Source organism: Chaetodon auriga, chromosome 8 (genome assembly GCF_051107435.1).
Source record: "Chaetodon auriga isolate fChaAug3 chromosome 8, fChaAug3.hap1, whole genome shotgun sequence".
NCBI lineage: Eukaryota > Metazoa > Chordata > Actinopteri > Chaetodontiformes > Chaetodontidae > Chaetodon > Chaetodon auriga.
This window is the reverse complement of record NC_135081.1, coordinates 5,007,501-5,028,562: the sequence shown is the minus strand read 5'-3', so window position 1 is coordinate 5,028,562 and position 21,062 is coordinate 5,007,501. Positions and strand designations below refer to the sequence as shown.

The window sequence follows — 21,062 nt, the reverse complement described above, 5'->3', positions numbered from 1 at the left end:
TGTGAGAGGGAGAGAAAGAGAGCATGTGATGTGGTAACCTACACTCTGCCCCCATTTCCCTGTACTAGAGCTGCTTCGTGAGCCCAGCAGACCTGTCATTTCTCTGGTGCAAACTCTGGTCTATAGAGGAATGTCTGTGCCACACGCACGCACGCACGCACGCACGCACGCACGCACGCACGCACGCACGCACGCACGCACATCATTCCACTACAAAAGTTTCCACACAACACACTCTCAATAAAAGGGTTATTCTGCTCAATTGATCCTCAGCACTGCTGCTGGCCAGTGCCTGCTTTCAGCCACAGTGCTGTTTGTTTCTCTCAGAGTAAAGAAGGTCTTGCATTATGGATGTACACCCTTCCTCTGACTGTGACATCAACTCTGCTCCGAATCAAATTCTGGTATCAAAAATAATAATGACAACATAATGATAAGAGACAACTTCGTTTGGACACAATATGAACACTTATCTGGACACAATCACCTGTTCTGTTCCTGAGTTGTGGTGTTGAATAATGGCCAGAAAAGAGTTTTTACAGAACATTATGATGTCACAGTGAAGTTGACCTTTGACTGTATATAAAATGTCATCACATCATCATTTTATCCTGTGAGACATTTGGGTGAAATTGTGTCATAATTAGCATATGAATTCTTGAGTTATGGTCAAACATGTTTTATGGGGTCACAGTGACCTTGAATCCTTGTGCCAGATGTTGTGGTATTCCCTCAAGATGTTCTTGTGATGTGGTGCTTACAGGCATGGGATGGAGGTCACAGTGAGGTTGACCTTTGACCAACAACATCTAATCAATTTGTCTTTGAGTCCAAGTGAATATTTGTGCCGACATCGGAGACATTTCTTCACAGCATTCCTGAGATTTTGCATTCACGAGAATGAGACCTACAGATGGACTGACCCCAAAAACACAATGCCTCTGTCCACAGCTGTTGCTGGTGCAGAGGCATAAAAACATGAAAAATACCAGAGCTGGAGTGGGGAGATTTTCAGTAGACAGTTGTAATCTGTTATTTGCTGACTGTAGCGCTCCCTCTTCACGCTGACCTCACCCCATACAGTGTTTGTAGAATAAAGTTTTATTTCTTAGCAGCAAATGATCCTGGCATCATTTCTAGTATGTGGATAATATATGGACAGAAGGCAGGGGTGGTGCACTTCATATGGCATTCCTAAAGACCAAAGAGAAGAATGAAAGAATGAGGTAGAAAAAGCAGAAAAAGTAGATGAAGTGTGAAGAGAAGGGGAAAAGAAGCTAAAAAAGACAGAGGCGAGGCTGAAAAGAGGATATAAATAAAGGAGGGAGAAGTAAAATGAGCTGTGGAATGAGCAAAATGGGACAAATCTAATGCAAGACAGATGAAGACAATGCAGGAAAAGCAAAAGCAGGACTGGATGTTCACAGTAGTTACAGGACAAGACCAAGCCTTGTATTTATCAACCATCGAAGAATTACAGTTGTGAAAAGAGCTGCTTGTAGTGACAAACCCACAGAGAATTATCACCAGAGCCTGCAGTCCGCCTCAGCTCTGAAAGAGCTTTTTACCGTCTTTAAGCTTATTGTTTTGGTTTTCCAGCCCACAGCTTTGCCATTTGGTTCAGCGCTCTCATCAGCATGGCCTCCAGCAGCAGCAGCAGGCAGCTCTACACCATCTGCCCTGCACCAAACCAAACACAGTTAGAAACGAACTGATGATCACAGTGAAGCATTTAGCAGTCAGCGACAGATACTGCTGTCAGGTGGACACCAAACAGAACATATTTGAATATATAAGTGTTTGCTAACTCGTTAGACATACAAACTAGAAGGTAGCAGAGAGAAATTATTTAACCACCTAGCTAATCCTGATTCCTAATCTAGATTTTTAAGAATATTCACGTGAGCAAAAAGACATGAATATGAATGATAAGACTGTTGAATGGTTGGATTACAGATGGACTAAGAACAGAATCTCAGTATACAGAAATATCTTTAATTCATAAAAGATTTACAATATTTTACATTTAACACACAATGTATGTAAGGCAGGGGAAAAGATCTTTGGCACTCTCCTCAGTGTCCCGTTGATAAAGACAGAAAACATACAAAATGGTTTAAAAAATACATCTCTATGAAGTCTTTTAATCTCTGCATTCAAAGATAAGTAGTAGGATTACTTTCCCTTTTTGGCTGATTTGTCTCTTATGTACAGTTATTGTCTCTATGTACATTGTGCTTGTTTATCTGGCAAACAAGGTTTAAGAATAGCTGGGTAAAAACAACATGGATACACACACACACGCACGCATGCACGCACACACACACACACACGCACACACACACGCACGCATGCACATTCCTTTGGATTCCTGCTGTTGAGGATGGAGTCCACAGCATCATTAGTGTTCAGGCGACATCTCTGCTGGCTCAACGTCAGACACTCAAAGGCACTTTTAGGCAAAAACTCCCCTTAACTCCGATATGTTAGAATACATGAACATATGAAAATGACAAACATCTGTAATGCATAAGTATTACATGGTAAAGTGCACATCAAATGTCTTTGGTTTAACACTTATTGCCCTGTTTATTTGTCAGAAAGAGAGAGAAGCCTGTCTGACTCTTCGGAAAATACTGTCTCCATGCTCAGCACATCTTTGGAAGCTTCCAGTTAACTTTGGCTTTTTTGCTTTTTGGCTAATTAAGGCAAGTTATAACATTTTAGAAGTGGTGAAGTCCAAAAGCATCACCCAGAGTTCCTCTTTGCTGGGCTAGAATGAGATATGACACTGTGACTCAGCTCAACGTCCTGGGATGCAGAAGCTCAGCTCCTAAACATCACTGTTGAGATTTCTCCCTTCAATCCCATCAAAGTAGAATAAGTGCCCCTGCTGAAAAACCTCCCTCAGAGTCCTTGAAAGTGTGGAGCTTCCTCTCACTTCTCGTCGCTCACAGAGCAGTCCACAGCTATGATGTCCTGTATTTCTGTGATTTTCACCATCTCCTCCGGGATCTCCACCTCTGTTGGGATCTTCAGCTCCTCTGGAATCTTCTCTGCTGAGGAGCTGCGGCTGGACAGTTTGTCCATCTCATCCTCCAGCTCGGAGATGCGTTCAGCGACGCAATGGGCGGTGAGTCGGGCCTCTGGGTCGTGGTCCCAGCATTCCATGATGGTGGCGCAGATCACTGCCACACCCTGCAGAGGGAGGAAGAGAGAAGGGATGTGATACCTCACACTAAATAGACTTTCTTCAACTGTTTGAGTAAAGGTTGCAACTTCTCAACCAACCACAAGTCATTTTAATGCGATATAACAATTTACACGTAACCACCTGTGCTGCTGCAGTCCTCTGTTGACAGAGGAGCATCATACATCAGAACATCCTGGTTGTGTGTCTTTCCATTGCAGTTATGTAACACATTTGTTCACACAACATGCCAATATAAGTGTCGTTAGTGGTTTTCTGCCATTTCACTTCTATTTCCTTTTAATACACATCCGCCTACTATTTTTAGGTACTTGTACGTTACTTGAATATTTCCATTATATGTAGCTTTATAATTCTACTCCATTACATATCAGAGGGGAGGGAATATTGTACTTTTTACGGGACTACAATGATCTAACAACTTGAATTGCTAGTTACTTATCAGATAAGGTTTCATGATAAAAAACAAAACAAACAAACATATATTTTTATACATGCATATACACAATACTTTGTTTATGAGTAAACTAGAGGTTCTCAACCTCAATATGGAGGCGCAAGATTCAATCTGAGATGCTGGCTGCATATTAGTGTGTGTGTGTGTGTGTGTGTGTGTGTGTGTTGTGCAAATGTTTGTCAAATACATACAGATGCATGTAACGGTATAATATGTTGAATATTTACTGCAGTCAGAATAATGATGCTACATAATAATTTTGTTTATGTTCATGCATTTAAATTAAAATTCATCACATAAAGTGTAAATCATTTCACTCAGCATGTACTCAGATCATCTACCTTCTGAATGCACACTTCAGCCGAACTCTGCATACAGTGTTGATTGTGATGACTGCTGAAAATGAGCCTTCTGACTAACACTGGTACATATATGTAATATAAACCTTGAAATTTAGCACAGAGTGGTGAATAATGGTGCATATCCATACTGTGTAATGTTTGTAAATGTCATTCCAGTAAAGAAGCACAGTGTGTGTCTGACCTGATGCCGGAGCCAGGTGTCAGGGATCTCGGGTCTTCCTCTGTCTCTCAGTACGTTGTCCTTCATACTCTCCACACAGGGGTGCTCTCGTACTTTAGAGCCATATGCAGGCTCGTAGTCCTTTACCTCTGCAAACATAAACACAACACACAGATCAGATATGGACTGCAGATCATCACCTGAGTCTCAAGTGAAGAAAATATACTTTCTTTCTGTGATGTCATCTGTGTTATCGTGTTTCTGTCATGTTTGACACTTCCTTGCAAGGACGTGATGATAAGATATAGATGAATTGGCCAAGTACAGCATGAACATGAAACAATTGCACATTTCATGGCATGGCTTATCACACAGTGAAGATAAAATGTCACAGAGGAAGACAGAGTGGAACAGGTGGCCGACTGAGTTAATGTGATTAGAAGGTGTAAAAGCATCCTGGCATGAAGTCATTCCAGCCCAAACCACTGAGCTGTTTCACCAGAGCTGTCAACTTTGTACACTGGCACTAATAACGCTGACAGTAGGAAATAAATTGTCTTTTATGATGTCTCCATGAAAGGGACAATGCTCACTATGATTCTTTCTAAAAAAAACAACAAATCAGCTTCCACTAACAAGCAATTAGTCGCAGCCTCAGATCGTATAGGACACCAAAATCACAGTCGTATTTTTTATTTATTTATTTATTTATTTTTTTACTACCTCATGTTGAAGAACTAGCGGGGAAAAAGAGAGAGCATAACGTCGAAACCGTGAAAAATGAAAAACAAAGTTCTGGGATTGGGTCCAGACCTCATGAAACTGAACTCACAACAGCTGCAGTCCGTCTTCAGCTCCAAAGAGAAGGCTCTCAGGATCTCACAGTTACTGTGAAATGAGACACTAGTTGCTGCACAGTCATCCTCCTTTACCCATCTGAGCCAGAATATGACACGCATATTTAGCAAACAGTGTAAGCACCTTGTTATATGCCCCACCTCTTGTTCTTATATTAACACTTTCCACGTCCTGTATTTCACAACCTGTCACCAATCATTATTTACCGCTGTCTACTTTCTTTGGTTGTGATATTTGGTGTGATGTGTGATGTTTTCTCCGGGCATATACACTAAAATGAATTAAATATTTCCTGTCAAGGTGAATCACCACTGCTGCACTAGAAATCAACTCTTCCCCACGTGTTCTCACCCACATATCTGAAAGGTTTTACTAACACATTATGTTGATGAAGGATTTCCAAATTGGCTTCCAATCAAATTTAACTTCCACAAGCAGCCTCCAAACTGAGCTTCAAAATTCATTCTTGACCTTTGAAACAGCCATAATCTGAACACATGGTTCATTTAGTTGTTGTTCTGGGACTTTCATCCATGTCACATGGTCTTCATCAGCAGGTGGAGACCGCCCAGTTACAATGAAACTGAAACACCGACTGTTCAATCATAGCTTAACAACCATAACTAGAGCAGCTCTGTCAAAGCTTTCGATTTCTCCACATGTTCAGTCAGTGTTGTATGAATATGAGTGGACTTCTCGTCCTGACTACACAAGGCTGTTGACTTACTGGACAAACTCCACCTGCTGTGATATGATCAAAAACACCAAAGCAACAACTCAGTGGACATTGTGCTGAGGTTATTTGCCCAGCAGTCTCCAATCTGCCCATGATCTGGCTTGGCAGTTTTGGTATAGTAGGATGAAATCTAGGAAAAGCTGCAGTATTTTCTTCTTTTTAGTCTCTGCTGCTGTGTCCTCAAACTCAGGAAGTGGGAAGGCTGGAGTGGAACCCCCGGACAGGAAGTTGGAGGACTGGGATTGGGACTGTGTACAGAGAAGCTTACTCTACAGGCCCACACTTCCTGTTTTTGACATGTGGAACTTCCCCCGTTTTAGTATTTTAAAACAGGACCCAGCCGGGTCCGGCCCATTCCCCTGGAGGTTATTTATGCCAGGGCTGGTATTGTCGTCAGCTCTCTGCTGTTTAGATCTCCTGCTGCGGAGCTGGTATAAATTTTCCTGGACTGGATACAGCTGAAACACAGAACAGCGGAGTGCAAGCTGACCTAAAACGAGAAAGTTGAAAACAGAAATAAAAAGAGGTGGAGCACTTTCTAAACATCAAGGCATGACTGAGTGGAAAAGGTCTCATTTCACGCTCTGATGACCATTTGGCTCCAATACACTTATCCTCATGTTTCTGAATGATATCTGGGATAGCAGAGAAGTAAGCAGACATAAGAGAGTATCACTGCAGTCTATATGAGAAGTGCGTCCTGCTTCCCCACAGCAGCTCTGGACATTTGAAAGCTATGAGAAGAATTTCATCCGTGGTTTGAGAACAGATTTCACAAGAGACTGCAACCAGAGCCTCAGTCTCACTTTCCCCTCGCTGTCTGGGGCCCGTGGTTAAAACCCTGGTATATCCAATCTAAGGGGCGGAAAGCGGTTTACGACAGTTTCCTTTTCAGATTATCTGTCTGAAACCTTTGTGGCCGGGAGGTTAGCAGAAATCTCTGAGGCTGGCTACAATGTCTGGGATTTGCTATCTTGAAAGAAAAGCAGCTCCATGTTTGGCGTTTAAGAGGCCGTCGTCTCCAAACAGGCGTATAACATGAGACTGATCCCACATCGGCCCAGTGCTCACTACATCACGAGAAGTAAACTCTGCTGAACCACACCCTTTCATCAAGACACGACATTCTCTCTGAACTGCTGCAGCAGGTTTGTGCGTTTGTGCACATTAGGGTGCTGTAAAAGTTTAAGGTGTTTTTGATGGAGCTTAAAGAAGCAACAGTAAGAGGGGGAAGCGCCTTTGCTGCAAGCAGGTAAAACTAGTTCCATTTATGTCCAGGCCTGAAAATGACTGTTGACAGTTGATGGGAACATGAGTGACTCGGCTACTTTCATTCTTATTCATTCTAAAATAACATAAAATAAGCTACATTTTGCATGTCTGTCCCTCAGCTTTTCTGTTTACATTTCAATTAAACAGATACAACATGTTAATTAATAATCTTTAGATCCACTGGTGAACATAGTTTTGGACTTTCGACAGAACCAAGACAGCAATTCACCCCTACTAAGCTAAGCAAAGCTAAGTGCCCCCTGGCCTCACAGGTGAAAGTGGTATCTATCTTCTCATCTGCTTCTGGCGAGAGCAAATGATCATATTTCTCAAAATATCAAACTCTTCTTTTTCCTCTGAAATGTCGCTGAGGCAGAGGCTGAGGGACAGATTGTCAGCCCCTCACCAGCTGTTGCCAAAGGCTGTCTCCCTTCATGGACCACAAGCCTTCTGCTTGGCACAGTGCAAGCTCTTCGCCCCGCTCCATTACCCTGCATAACCCTCAGCTCAGACAGAACATGCAGGCCCTGCCGCGCCCTGCAGGCTAATTCAGGATATGTAAATAAAATGCTCAGCGACACACGGAGAATGTACTATAACTGACCACAACAACAAGGCCAGCACAGGGTAGTATTTCCATCCACTATTCTGTCCCCTGTTGGGATGGAGACAGAGGACATGGACACACACACACACACGCACACACACACACACACACACACACACACACACACACACAATCCCAGATTGAGACATAGACACAAGGCTAGATAAGGACATCTGTCTAGTACCTTCACTTCTTGTCTTGTGTCTATGTACCTCTCTAAAATAAACACACACACACACACACACACACACACACACACACACACACACACACACACAGACAAACAGATAGATGTTGGAATGTGACTGTCTAGTTCTAAATGTCTCAGGCTGTCTAGAAAAGCCCAGTAGGCGGAGGGACGGAGGTGGACCGGAGAGACTCCCTCTCTACTCCCAGGAGAGTAGGTCGGAGGAAACAGAAAAGATTTTGTGTGTGTGTGTGTGTGTGTGTGTGTGTGTGTGTGTGTGTGTGTGTGTGTGTGTGTGTGTGTGTGTGCGCTTCTTTTGCCATGACTGAGAACATTTTTGGAAAGTGAGGACATTTTGTCCAGTCCAAAAGACTGACTGTTAAGACCTGGCTTTAGAGTTGAAAGATAGGCTTGGATTTTTAAAGATTATGTTCATTTAAATATTCACACACCATACTGTGATGGAGTTACGACTCTCAACTACGAGGATGTCCACTTCTACTGAAGAAAAATGGCTCTGACACAAAGTGAAACTTTGATACAAACTTTAAGGGTTGCTGAGATACACAAACATACACACACTTCAACCTGAGGATGAAAACTATCCTATTCTCGTGTGGACTTTTAAGCCTCCTGAGCATGGACACACACACACACACACACACGCACACACACACACACACACACACACACACACACACACACTCACAGGCACAGCCAGCTGAAACAGGTACAGTATCAATCCCGCTCTCCCTGATCCACTGCCCAAAGAAGGGCAACAGCAGAGTTCAGATCGTCTCCCTCACATATCAGACATTCCTCAGATTCCTGCTGCAGACCTGGGGCTGAGGTCGAGGTGTAGTCTGACAGACACGACCATCAGACTCCCTGTTGACACACAAACCCCCAGTCACTGCATAACAGGAAACAGCAGCCAGGACCTCCTGTCTGTATTATGTAGGTCACAGACACACAAGCATACAGTAGGTACACACCATTAGGACAAGTTGTAAGTGGGTGTATGTCGACTCTCAGATTGCAGTACTGTATGCACTGTCAGATATACGTATAATAATAAGGATGTAGAGAAGAGCAAAAAAGGTTTCTCTAAAGTGCAGACACTGGTGTCATAACAGACATAAGGATGTGACTCTGACTAAGTATAACATGCAGCTGCAGTCCCTTCATGCTACAAACAGAAAATGCACAAATATTCAAACATGTTGCATAACAGTTGTCTGTGTGATCTATTTCTGTCTAATCTGGATGTCTATAATCACTCTAGCTTTCAGCGTTTATTAAGTTGTGTAAACCATGTAAAACATCAGCTTCATTTTAAAGTTCTGGGCCTGCAGTGAAATGTTGAGTAGATTGCTATGATAACATGAAACACTGACTGATTTAGGAAAATACTAAAGTTGGTAAGACTAATCTAACATAATCAAATTGAGTCAGCTTCCTGTGAATGGTGCTCAAAGTGAATACAGAAGAAATACTTGGGTGATTGATGGGGCCCTGTACATTTTATCTAAAGGTCATCTAGTCTGAATCATTGAATGCAGCAAAAAAGACAACAGAAAAGATAATTTAACACTTCTTTCTTGTCAAAGTTTTCTTGAAATATTTGTATTTGTTCTGTAAATGAAAAACAAACAGAAGCCTCCATCTCCTCAGATGGGGTAAGTTAACACTGAAGGCAATGAGGGACTGGCCATCTTGCTGCTTGACAACTGGGGCTGATGCAATGCAAAATATAGATATTTTCAATTAATCCCAGTGCCCACTTGAATAAAAATACCCAAGCACTGTGTGGCCGACTGGCCCACTGCAGCTGGGTATTACATCTGTCAGTATCTCTCTCCCAGCCAGTTCCTTTTGGTGCAGTCCATTCTAACCTTACCTGGGCCCTGCCCCTTTCTCCATCTCATTAGGGGGTGGAAAAAGTGGAGTGGAGCAAGACGAACTAACAAAAAGAGAAACAATTTAAAGGTGGTGCTGAAAAGCTGAGAGAGAGAAGTGGCTGAAGTCTCTTGAGGCTGATGCAGCCAAATGTTTTAAAATGACACATTAGTTATTTTGTCACTCTTACAAGTCAATTATCTGATCCCAGTGAGCCTGAACTCAGTAGACACTGGCAGCAGAGAGGAGAGGGCAGTGCTCCCAGTTCAGCTAAAGGTTTTCCAGCTGAGGAGGTAAGACATAAGGCATAAGATAAGCAAGGTTTGGGTTTAGCTAGCTGGCTATGTAGTTGTACTGGATGCCTTTTGTTGCAACATGTTCAGCTTTTCATTACGGCAATGTGCTCATCAGTGTCACCAACCAATCACAGCCTGGATGGGGCAGAACATTAAAAAAGGCTTGATGTGCCATAGCAACATTAGAAATGTTGAACTCATTGTTATGCATGAATGTTTCGATTATTTGATTACTGACAAGTTAGTACTTAACATTAAGACTATATTTCTTGCACAAGGAACAAAACCTACAAATAACATAAATATTGGTTGTGTATTGCTTAAACTGGTATATTGTCCAGTTGGAACTAACATTATACTAGTGGTATACAGTATACTATTAAATGTAATTATACCTTTTATTTCATATTATAATATTACACTAATATACTGATTCATACTAATTACTCATTAAGGTTTAGTATAGGTTCAGCCTTTACATGCTGCCTCAAATGCTACATGTGAGGACGGATGAACTCGAACATGATGACATCACTACCAGTGAATCGGCTCACCTACTGAGCTTGTTATGATAACCCAGAGCTCATGACGTATTGTCATTGTTGAGTATTCCCAGTGGTTGACGCTTTACCTCAGCAGGATTTGTGTAGTTCTATGTGTGAGCTTGTGCTAGTGTGTCACATGGCATCATACTTCCCAAAGCCAAAAACAGGTAATTACTGCACTGACCTCCAACAGCTTCACACCTCGACGTCATCTCCCAGAGGACCAGGGCCATGGAGTAAATGTCGGTCTGTTTGAATGATTCGATGTTCTCCAGATTCAGTCGGGCCTCCAGGACCTCCGGAGCCATGTAACGTGCAGTGCCCACCTGCAGTAGAGACACCGGGGGGGTTAACAGACACAGACACAGACACAGACACACACACAGACACACACACACACACACACAGTCTTGCTGTTTTATCAGAAAGACCGAAAATAACAGGAATAACTGCATCTCACACTCTTCTGGCACACCCCTCACACATTAAACACTATATCAGTCAGCAGGAGCATTGTGTTTAACCTCTCCCATTGTCTGGCTTGTGACAGCCGTTGGGCTCTGTGACAATAAACCTGATTCACCTCCTGGTTTCATTTATTATTGGATATTGAATAAGATACACAACTACACTGGGGATGTATTTTATTTTCTGGTTATTCACCTGTTTGTGTGCAATCAAATTACACACATAAGCTACTGCACTGGGCACAGTTAAGTGTACTTTCTAATGCACCATTGAAAATTACACTTGCTGTTGTGTTGCAGTGTTCCTGTGCCCTGCAGATGAGTTCCTTGTAAACTCTTGATGGGAGTTCTGCACAACCAGAGGTAGCAAAATGTCCCTGTTTTGCAAGTCACAGGTAAGTCTCAAGTGTTGGCTATGAAGTCCCAAGTGAAGACCATCAAGTCCTCAGTCAAGTTCCAACTCAAGACCAATAAATTCAACAAGTCAGGTCCAAAGTCAAGGCCAGTAGGTCTCAAGTTATGATCTACAAGTTCCAATTCAAGTCCTAACTCAAGACCAGTAAGTTCTACACACTTTACACATCTACCTGTTATAAATTGAAAATGTTGTGGGTTTTACTTCTAATATAATCACACACTGGCTCCATCTTTGGGCCAAGAGAGGCCATCATTCAAGTCACGCCAAAATCAAAAGGCTGAAGTCCAAGTGAGTCATTGGTATTCAAGTCAAGCTGAGCTACAACTCTATTTGATCTTGTCGAGTCAAGTCAGAAGTCATCAGATGCTGCTTGCATACTACTGATTGTGTCCAGCAGGAAACACCTGATGATGTGAGATAGTGGGGCAGAGAAAAGCTTTGCAGCTTGTAATGAGTAATGTTTTTGTTTGAATCAGTATTAATTTGCATAATGGCGCCTGATGCCGCTGCGCTGCAACACTTTCCACCCAGGAAGCAGTTGCATAACGATCCTTCATGTCAGAATTAGGGAAGTAGTAAAATAATGTGTATATGCTACACTGTATCACAGTCGTCGCTGCTGTAATAACCCTCCAGGAACTCTTAAGTTTGGTTCTCAGCATTGCATTTAACTCTATCAAAACATTTTTGTGGATAAACACACAAAGCTGAACGAGCTTGCTGACTATGTTTGCAAAATATTGCTGACATAATATCTGCTGTTGTGTGTGGAACACTTTTTTTTTTTTTTGCAAGGCAAAAAAGCTTTTGCGGTTGCCCATGTTTCTTCACAGGTTTTTCCAAGCTGGGCTACATGAACACACACAGAGGTTATAATTACAACTTGCCAGCTGGGAATTTCCAGCTTCCAATTGTGAATGGAACACTATGTGACTGCTGTGGATCATAATTTGAGCATTTGAATGGATAAAACAATGCCATAGAGAGCACAGCAACAAATGCAGACTATCTCTCTGCTACTGACCAGGAAAAGACTCAAGGACAGCAAGTGGTGATGTGAGTCATAGCCCACTTTTTTCAGTGTTTGCATGTACTGTTTGTGCATGTGTTTGTGTTTGTGTTTGTGTACATATGTGTGAGTAGAGGGTAGCATGTGTGAGGGTCACAAATGTTCAACACATTAATCAACATCCTCTCATCTGTCTCTAATGTATTTACAGCCAGTGAATCATAAAGCATAGAGGGACAAAGTCCCACTGACAGACTGGGAAAAAGCTCGAGAATGAACTGAGAACTGCCTTGAGGAGCGTGCATGTCACAACAAAGCCTTCACGTCTCTCGTCATCCTTTGATTGCCTGTCTGTCTCTGTCATATTTCATCTGTGAGCAAATGAGGTGTAGTGCATCAGAACACATAAATACACACAGAGACTTAGATAGAGGAAAGCAAAACAAACACAGCAAGCTCATATCTCACTGAAGCTGTGTTAATGCAGGGCTTGGATGGCAAACAGAGTGAGTGTCCATAACAGCAGATAATACACTTCTTCTTCAAACCGCACAGCTTGTCGCAGCATATTACGCACCTGACACTAGTAATTAGGTTTGTAACCACTGTAAGTTTCAATGTTCTGCTACTTTATACTGCAAATACACTACATGTCAAAGGGAAATAATGTACTTTTTACATTAACTACATTTAGCTGACAACGATAATTATCATTATTCAGATTAAGATTATACACTAAAAACATATGATAATTGTATAAAATACATTATTGGAGATTAAACCAGTGGTTCCCAGCACTTTTAGCTTGTGATCCCTTGAACAAAAGTCCAAAAAACGAAGACAAATTTGTCTAGCAGAACTTTACTTTTCTTTTTTCCTCTCAGATGAATCATCTGATGGTTCAGATTGATTTTGGAATTGGTTGGAAACCACTGGACTAAACCGTACATAAACTCAGTCTCAATAAAATAATGCTTGATTAAAAAAATGGAAGACTATGCAGTCACATAATGAGGAAGAAAAGTACTTTAAAGAGGCTTTTTAACCAACCTGTCCACTGTTGGCAAGGTCATCCACAGACAGGCTGCTGTCCAGACGGAGTCCCAGCCCGAAGTCACACAGGCAGCACGTCAGGTCGTTCTTCACCAAGATGTTGGAGCTCTTCAGGTCTCGGTGGACTATGGCCACCTTGAGTCATAGTCAAAGTATGGCCGTCAAAAATAATTCTACTTAAGTATAAATTTAAAAAGCATATGTAAACTTGTAAGTGCAAACATATATACAAATTATATATGAAAACATTTCATTCTGATCAGTGTGGTGAATGACAAGATGCCTTGTAAAGCACAGGTATGATTTTCATGAAAATGGAGATATTCATACCTTAGGGCGTCCACAGGGGAGGCGGTCACTGTGAAGGTGGGCGACACCCCGGGCCAGAGAGCTTCCCAGCACCTGCAGTTCCTCCCAGCTGATCACATGACGTGTCAGGTGCTCCTGGAGAGTAGAGGGATGATGGGATTGGTAGCAGTGTAACAAGAAGGAATGGCTGGAGAATTTCAAACAGATTCATGCTGAAACTTTGGAATGAAAAAAGACTATCTACAGTGGGAATAGCAATTTACAGCTTGGAGCAATGCTGCTACACTCTTGCTGGGTTACCTAAGAGTGGCGGCCTCACCTGTAGGTTTCCTCTGGAGTGGAAGGCAGTGATGAGCCAATACTGTTTCTCCACTTTCCTCTCCTCAGCTGTCAGGAAGTGGAGGATGTTCTCGTGTCGGAGGTCTGTATTGGAGAAGATGTCCTTCTCATTCTTCCAGGAAGCATACTCTTCATAGGGGAAGATCTTCACAGCCACTGTTTCAAACTGATCTGAGGTGGTCTGCTTCAGTTTAGCCTTGTATACCTGGGCAAAGCGACCCTTTCCAACCTGGGACAGGGTGAAAAGTTAGGATTTTAGTTAGAATTTCGGTTAGGATAGCTTCACAAACCAACTCTAAAACACTTGTAGGTCTTTATACCAGTAAATCCAGCTCTATAGGCAGCGGTTCAGTGTTGTGGTTCAGGCTGTTGGCATGCGTCGAGCTGCTGTCTGACCTATCATCATCCATCATGATGGCGCAGGCGTCACTGCAGTCCAGTCCACCGGCTTTTGGCTTGCGCTTCATAATGCTGCTCTCCCACTCTTGGTTGAGCATACGTTGGCGATAGGCTCGGTACCAGTAGAACATTCCCACAACCACAATCCCCATCACCAGCAGGGGAAGCAGGCTCACCAGAATCACAGACACCAATGGATCGTCATTAGTTGGACCCACAACTGGAGAGGAAGACAGCAGAAGGTGAATGAAAAGGTGGAGAGTATATGGTGTGTGTAAGACCAAGAGGCTAAGCAACACCAACATAGGAAATAGAGTAACGAGGATTGAAGTTAGATCACAAATAAAGCTACTAATAAACACACACAATGTGCATGAACAGTGACGTAGTGGAGGGTAAACCCTACAGTATATATGGCATGCCAGAACTGTATTTGGCTACTACCAGGTTATAAAATTCCCAGATCTAAGAACTAAACTGCTTGCGGTTTCTTGGTGACATTAAGACTGACTTTGAACTGAATCATAAAAGTCAGTGAAGAGGTGCAGAGGTTATAATATAGCGTCTGCTGATTGTGGTGAAAGCTGCAAACATGACTCATCGCAGTTTGCTGTCATGCTGGCCAGCAGCATGTGCTGTGTTTTCCCTGCAGCTGAGGTGGGCTGATGTGTGGTATTTGAAACCAGCAATATGGGTACACAGTGCTACTGAAAAATAAGAGTAACAGCCATTTTGGACTAACAGAAGACTCTTAATGCAAACTCGCTTGATTGGGGTTCACCAGAGGAGTTACAAGTTGGTATAAATCCGCATTACAGCATTTTCAGTGCTTTACTTTGTTAGCTTATTAGCTAATTTTGTTAGCTAATTAGCTTTACATAACTGCTTCGGGAAAGAGCTGCAGGTGCTTTCACAAGGACTCCTATCACATATAGCTATATACTGATAAACAGAAAACCTCAAGAAATTCTGTGGTAAGTCCACATCAATCTGGTTTCAGAGCTAAACATAGTTCTGTCACTGCCATGACTTTGGTTAGAAATAATGTTATCTGTTGCTGACAATGAACAATATTGTCCGGCCCTCTTTAACAAACAAACTCAAAGCACTCTTTAGAAACAGTCCATTTCCACAACGGAAGACAAGGTAGTGGTGTGAAGGCAGGTCTTTGAAGGACACACAGCTTAGTTTGTGTGTGTTGGGTGCTGCATGCAGCAGCAGCAAGCTGCAAATTTCCTCCCACTACTCATACAGTAACAGTCCAAAACAATCCAACCCACCACAGGGAAGTAATTCTTGAGGCCTGTGCTATGAAAACAACATGCTGTTCCCCACTCCATGGCGTGCTGTCAATCTTTCCATCCAAACTATATATGTATATACATATATATGTATATATATATATATATATACACACACATACATGTGGGTCTTTATCTTCAAGTTTGTAATCTCAGCAGGGAGCTGACTGTGTACTCAGTCAATAGGTCCACAGTGGACACTGCCAACAGTGTGAGCAGCCGTTACAGCTTCATGAGCTGTAGCATTAACTACCTCCTCATACTGTGACTGCCAGCCCGGACAGAGCGGCAGCCAACCCGCAGAGCTCCAGCAGCGGGGAAAAAACAGTTGAGAGCCTGTCTGCCTCGGCTTGGCCCGGCCCGGCCTGGTCTGCTCTGGCTGGGCATGTTTTCAAAGAGTGTCTCACTCAGTCTAACATTACCCTCCTGAGTGAAGCTGCCACACTGGCAGGCTGGAGGAGCTCAAGCCAAGGACTGACCATTAAGGAAGTTGCACCACCCAACATCTATTTTGCATTCAGATATATGTAGCACTCTGAAGCTCTAAAAATGTATCAAAGGTTATCAGACAAGATAAAAGTATTTTGAATAGATCAATAAATATTACTGTCAATGAAATAATTAAAAGTGAAAGTAAAAACAAATGTAAACCTTAATTGGTAGGAAAATACACGTTCTTAATGCTGATACAGATTGATATGCGATGGACATGTCCACGCATGTCCAGTCCAGTAAAAATGCTGGTAGCTAAATACACTGAGCACCAGCCTTATCAGCTAGCGACGAAGCTGCAGCAAACTTTTCCCATAAAACAACACTCAGTTTGAATTGCCTGATCATTTTCTGCTTTTTGTCTGTTTTTTGAGAGAGCAGCACACATGCAAAAAAGAAACATCTATCACAAGTCTATTTGTGGCTTGACAGATATTTATTAGCATCGATGCAGCAACATGGTTGCAGGCTTTGCAAATTTGCAAAGGCACCATGAAGAAGCAGAGACTGAATTACTGTGTGAAATAAACATTAAACACTCTTAACATTCTTTGTCATGCCGGTACATGATCTAATCATCATCAGAACGTGTGCTGTAATAGTTATCACACGGCACATTAGCCGTTTTGAACGGACAGCTTCATTAACTGTGAAGTCTGTCTGATTCTCATGCTTTAAACTCTCTCTCTTTAAAGAAGCGATTGCCTTTGAATTCATCATGTACTGGGGTGCTGTGTGGTCATGCAAGTAAAAAATATTCACAGTGGGATGAATAATATCTTCATTTTGTGGTTGTGTGGCTGTGTGTGTGTGTGTGACTGTGAAGCAGTAAATCTTCCTGAAAACGCTTTGGGCAAAGCTGCTGATGCAATAAATCCAAAATACTAATCACACAAATACATTTTTAGATACGAGACAACTTCAAAAGTCTGGTAGTTAAGTGGGTTGCAAAAAAAAGACGACCAGACAGTCAGACACTGCTTGTCAAATTCCATGTGTCTGTACATGTGTGTTCGCTGTAAGGGTTTGAAGATTACTTGGAGGTTTTTGAGGTTTTAGGCTTATTTCCTGGCTGTCTCTCTGCCATGACTGTGTAAGTGTGAGTATTCGAGGCAGAAACACAACCAATCGGTTAGACGGTGCCAAGACAAACTGGTAATAGGACTCATGTTGCCTTTTCCAATCAGGATGCCAGAGCGTTCTCACGCAGTGTTCAATGAGGTTTGACACATCATTCCGACTAATAGTGGGATCTTTGCCTCTGGCTTGTACGTCATCTCTGTGTGTGTGAGTGTGTTTGTGTATGTGTTTCAGGATGTGAATGCTCTGATTTTAAATGCTGCCATCTCTGACTCACGCTCTGAATGCTCTAACCAGTTGCTAATTACTTGGCTCCTCACAGTGTTTGGTGAATAACAAAGTTGTGAGCTGGATATTAAAAAGGAAGTATTTTCCACAGAAAATGACAGAACCAGACATGATTTCATGTTTGAAACAGGTGAGGGGTGGATAGATGGAAACCATTATAAACACTGAGGAGGTTGAAACACACTTCAAACTTCACTGAGGCCTTCACTATGCCAGTTTGTCTCCTGTGCCAGCAGAGCACTTATAATGAGGCTTCAAATGTCATTACTTATACTGACATGATCAAAAACTTCCATTCAAAACCAGGGCTTACTTTCCGATGTGATGTTTCATCCATGATCTGGTCATTCCATGGGTAAATGAAAGCTGTTGATCTGTCAGATTCACATTTTCACATTTTTTGGTAATTGCTATAAATTCTCCTCACATCTGTCAAAATATAATAAGCTACTCTTTCGTCCATCCCTGCAGCACACCTACCGTCAGCCAGCTGTAGTAGTGATATGGAGACGATAACGGCTAACAGGTTAAGGGTGATGTCATGTCTAGCAGCTGATAGCTTTATGATGATGCCTAGAAATAGCAACCATGTGCTGATAAGATGCTGCTGCGGCAGCTCTATGACCGACCTTGTGGCACTTTGATTTCTCATAAAGTCAATCATAAAATACATGAAACTGAATAGCAAAAAGGTGCTTTACATGTGCTTACTCTATGAGGAAAGACAAATCATTTCTCATGTTGCATTGATTCTTAAATTAAAAGTTCAGCATTTAAAACTCCATTAATGTTTTTTTTAAATAATTTTTTAATATTAACAATGGTCAAACTGACTTTGTGACAAACCATCGAACGATAATGTAGTGTTAATCAATATGGATGCTGATGAACATTTGGTGTCTTTTAACCCTCCCTGAAGTTGTGTCCACATGGCCTCTGGGTCAAGGAGCAGGCCTGTGAGATTTACAGAGGATGACCACAGGAATGCTGTGCCAACAGGGGGGTGAGTCTAGGCCAGTTTATTCATTTCTGGCCTGCTTTCACAGGTCAGTCGTGGAACCGACCTACAGCTGAGGCCTGCACCTCTTAGGAGCCAATATTCCATGATCTGGACTTCATCGAGGACTCACACAGGGAAGAAAGGACAGAGAAAAAGCCTTTGCAATGCAGAGCTAAATGTACACCAACGGATACATTCTGTTTCTTTAGATATACATCTAACATATACAACATGCCGACTTTGCACACAGGGACAGCAAACCCAGAGCTAACAGGATTGTTGTTTCTTTATGTGAAGAACAGAGTTGAATGTTTTTATATAAAGCACGGATCACCATTCTGTTGTAGTTGACACAAACCTGTTTTTCAGTGACATTGTTGATAATTTGGGAAACAGCTTCATTAGTGTAGGCTCTTGCTTCAACCCTAATGACATATTTCAAAGAACTTTTTAACTTGATGTCTGTTTTTTCATAACCTCAAACACATGTCTAAAGGTCATTTGATGTTATTTTGATGTGTATGATAGATTCATTATGTCCTCACTTCAATTACTGCAGCTTAGATGGTGTGTTTAAATGTTAAAGTGTACATGTTTACCCAGAAAATTGATGTCAGCTTGTAATTAAAGTAAAGGTAAGATGGAGATGCCAAAACACACACAGGCCACCCTCAGAGTGCCTGTGTGCATGTGTGTGTGTGTGTGTGTGTGTGTGTGTGTGTGTGTGTGTGTGTGTGTGTGTGTGTGTGTCAGTGGGCGATGCCCTTCTTCTGCATTTCTCAGAGACAGAGAGGAGAATGTGTGGTCAGTTGTGGGGACATAAATCTGTTTGCAGATTCATATTGTGCGGACTTGCCATCCTTATGGGGACAAAATAAAATTTTAGGGTGATGACTGGGGTTAATGTTAAGGGTTAGGTTTAGGTAAGTAGTGGTTATGGTTCGGGTAAGTCTCCAGGGAATGAATGTAAGTCTATGTAATGTCCCCAAAAGTGATGAAAACCTAATGTGTGTGTGCAACCTTCAGGGTGAGACTCAGTTTATTAATTGGCTATCAACTTTTCCCTTTCAATGATTGGTGCCCTGAAGTGGATTTAACGCAAGTTAAATTCTGTTATTCAATATGAATACTATTTCTTAGAGCTGGCAGTGAGTGTAAATCCACCACTTCTTTTAGAACAAAAGTAATGTTCTTTGCTATAGTAATTTAATATTGTGGTAAATGATACCACAGTAATCATCTGACTCTTCCGCTCAGCTCTACTGAGAGTTTTTTTAACTCAATGTCAACTTTACTGTCTTATGTCCATCCATGTTTTTGCAATCTGTCTCTGTCAACATGCTCATCATAGCAACCTTAAGAGATATTCAGCCTTCTCCAATATTCCTACAAGGCCGAGACAATCAATGAATGCAGCTATAATATATCATATGTCATATAATCTTTTCAAAGGGTTTTGTTATGCTCTCTGCACAGTGCACTAGAAAGTTCCTTTAAGTTATGTCCGCATTTTGTATGGGTTCTATTTCACTGCATGAACCTCATATCAAAAAAGTTTAAAGTTGTTTAACATGTTTTCCTGTGAAGTTCTGAATCTCCTAAACGTATATAAATAAACCCCCCTTTATCCAGCTGGGTATCATATTATAGGGTAGCATGGAGGAATCCAGCCACAGGGATGCTGGTGACACTGACTAAAAGTGAATATCACACTCACTATTTACTTGTTATGGTTACAGCACTGCTTTTACAACCCAGACTGCTCACATGGCTCATGTCTCTCCAGCTCTCCATCCCTTCCCTCCAACATCTCTCCGTCGCTTGGTTTCTGGCTCCCCATCTACTTCCTCATCCCATCTCAATATGCCGGCCACCAGTTTATTTTGCCTCACACTGCGCTTGTTCTTTTCCTCTTTATACATCTCATAGATGGCCTGCTTGAGTCATTTTTCTATAAACCGGTCTGCTGTGTGAGTAAAAGACTGATGTACTCACTGAGGAGAAGCCAAGATTCCACAGTGAAGGAGGAACTGTAAAAAAACTAGAATAAAAAAACAGATCTTGGAACATGCACAGAGCCACTTTTTCCTTTATAGTTCCATATCCGTCTTCTTCTCCTCTTCCTCTTTGCCAGCTGCATCAAGAGGTCTTTCTAATTAATTTTTCCCTTTTTTTATTTTTAACTCTTGTTCTTCTTCTTTATAATCAAAATAGAAGCACCATCCCGACATCAAAAATCCCCCCTTCATGTCATGAGGAAGGCTGCTTTCATCATGAGGGATGCCAAAATAACCCAAGAAATGACTTTGAGGAGATC

General features: G+C 41.9%; 1 protein-coding gene across 2 annotated transcripts in view; it reads right to left on the bottom strand.

The window, feature by feature from the left end:
- Positions 1–1,975: 1,975 nt before the first annotated feature.
- tgfbr2b (transforming growth factor beta receptor 2b) overlaps positions 1,976–21,062 on the bottom strand; it is a 36,288-nt gene continuing 17,201 nt past the window's right edge. For both annotated transcript variants that reach the window (XM_076736781.1, XM_076736782.1), the window contains 7 exons: positions 14,506–14,804; positions 14,166–14,414; positions 13,868–13,981; positions 13,535–13,672; positions 10,775–10,916; positions 4,212–4,339; positions 1,976–3,198 (listed from right to left, as the gene is read on the bottom strand). In XM_076736781.1, coding sequence (XP_076592896.1) covers positions 2,938–3,198; positions 4,212–4,339; positions 10,775–10,916; positions 13,535–13,672; positions 13,868–13,981; positions 14,166–14,414; positions 14,506–14,804 — 1,331 coding nt within the window. In that variant the 3' untranslated portion in view covers positions 1,976–2,937. The remainder of the gene's footprint in view (positions 3,199–4,211; positions 4,340–10,774; positions 10,917–13,534; positions 13,673–13,867; positions 13,982–14,165; positions 14,415–14,505; positions 14,805–21,062) is intronic.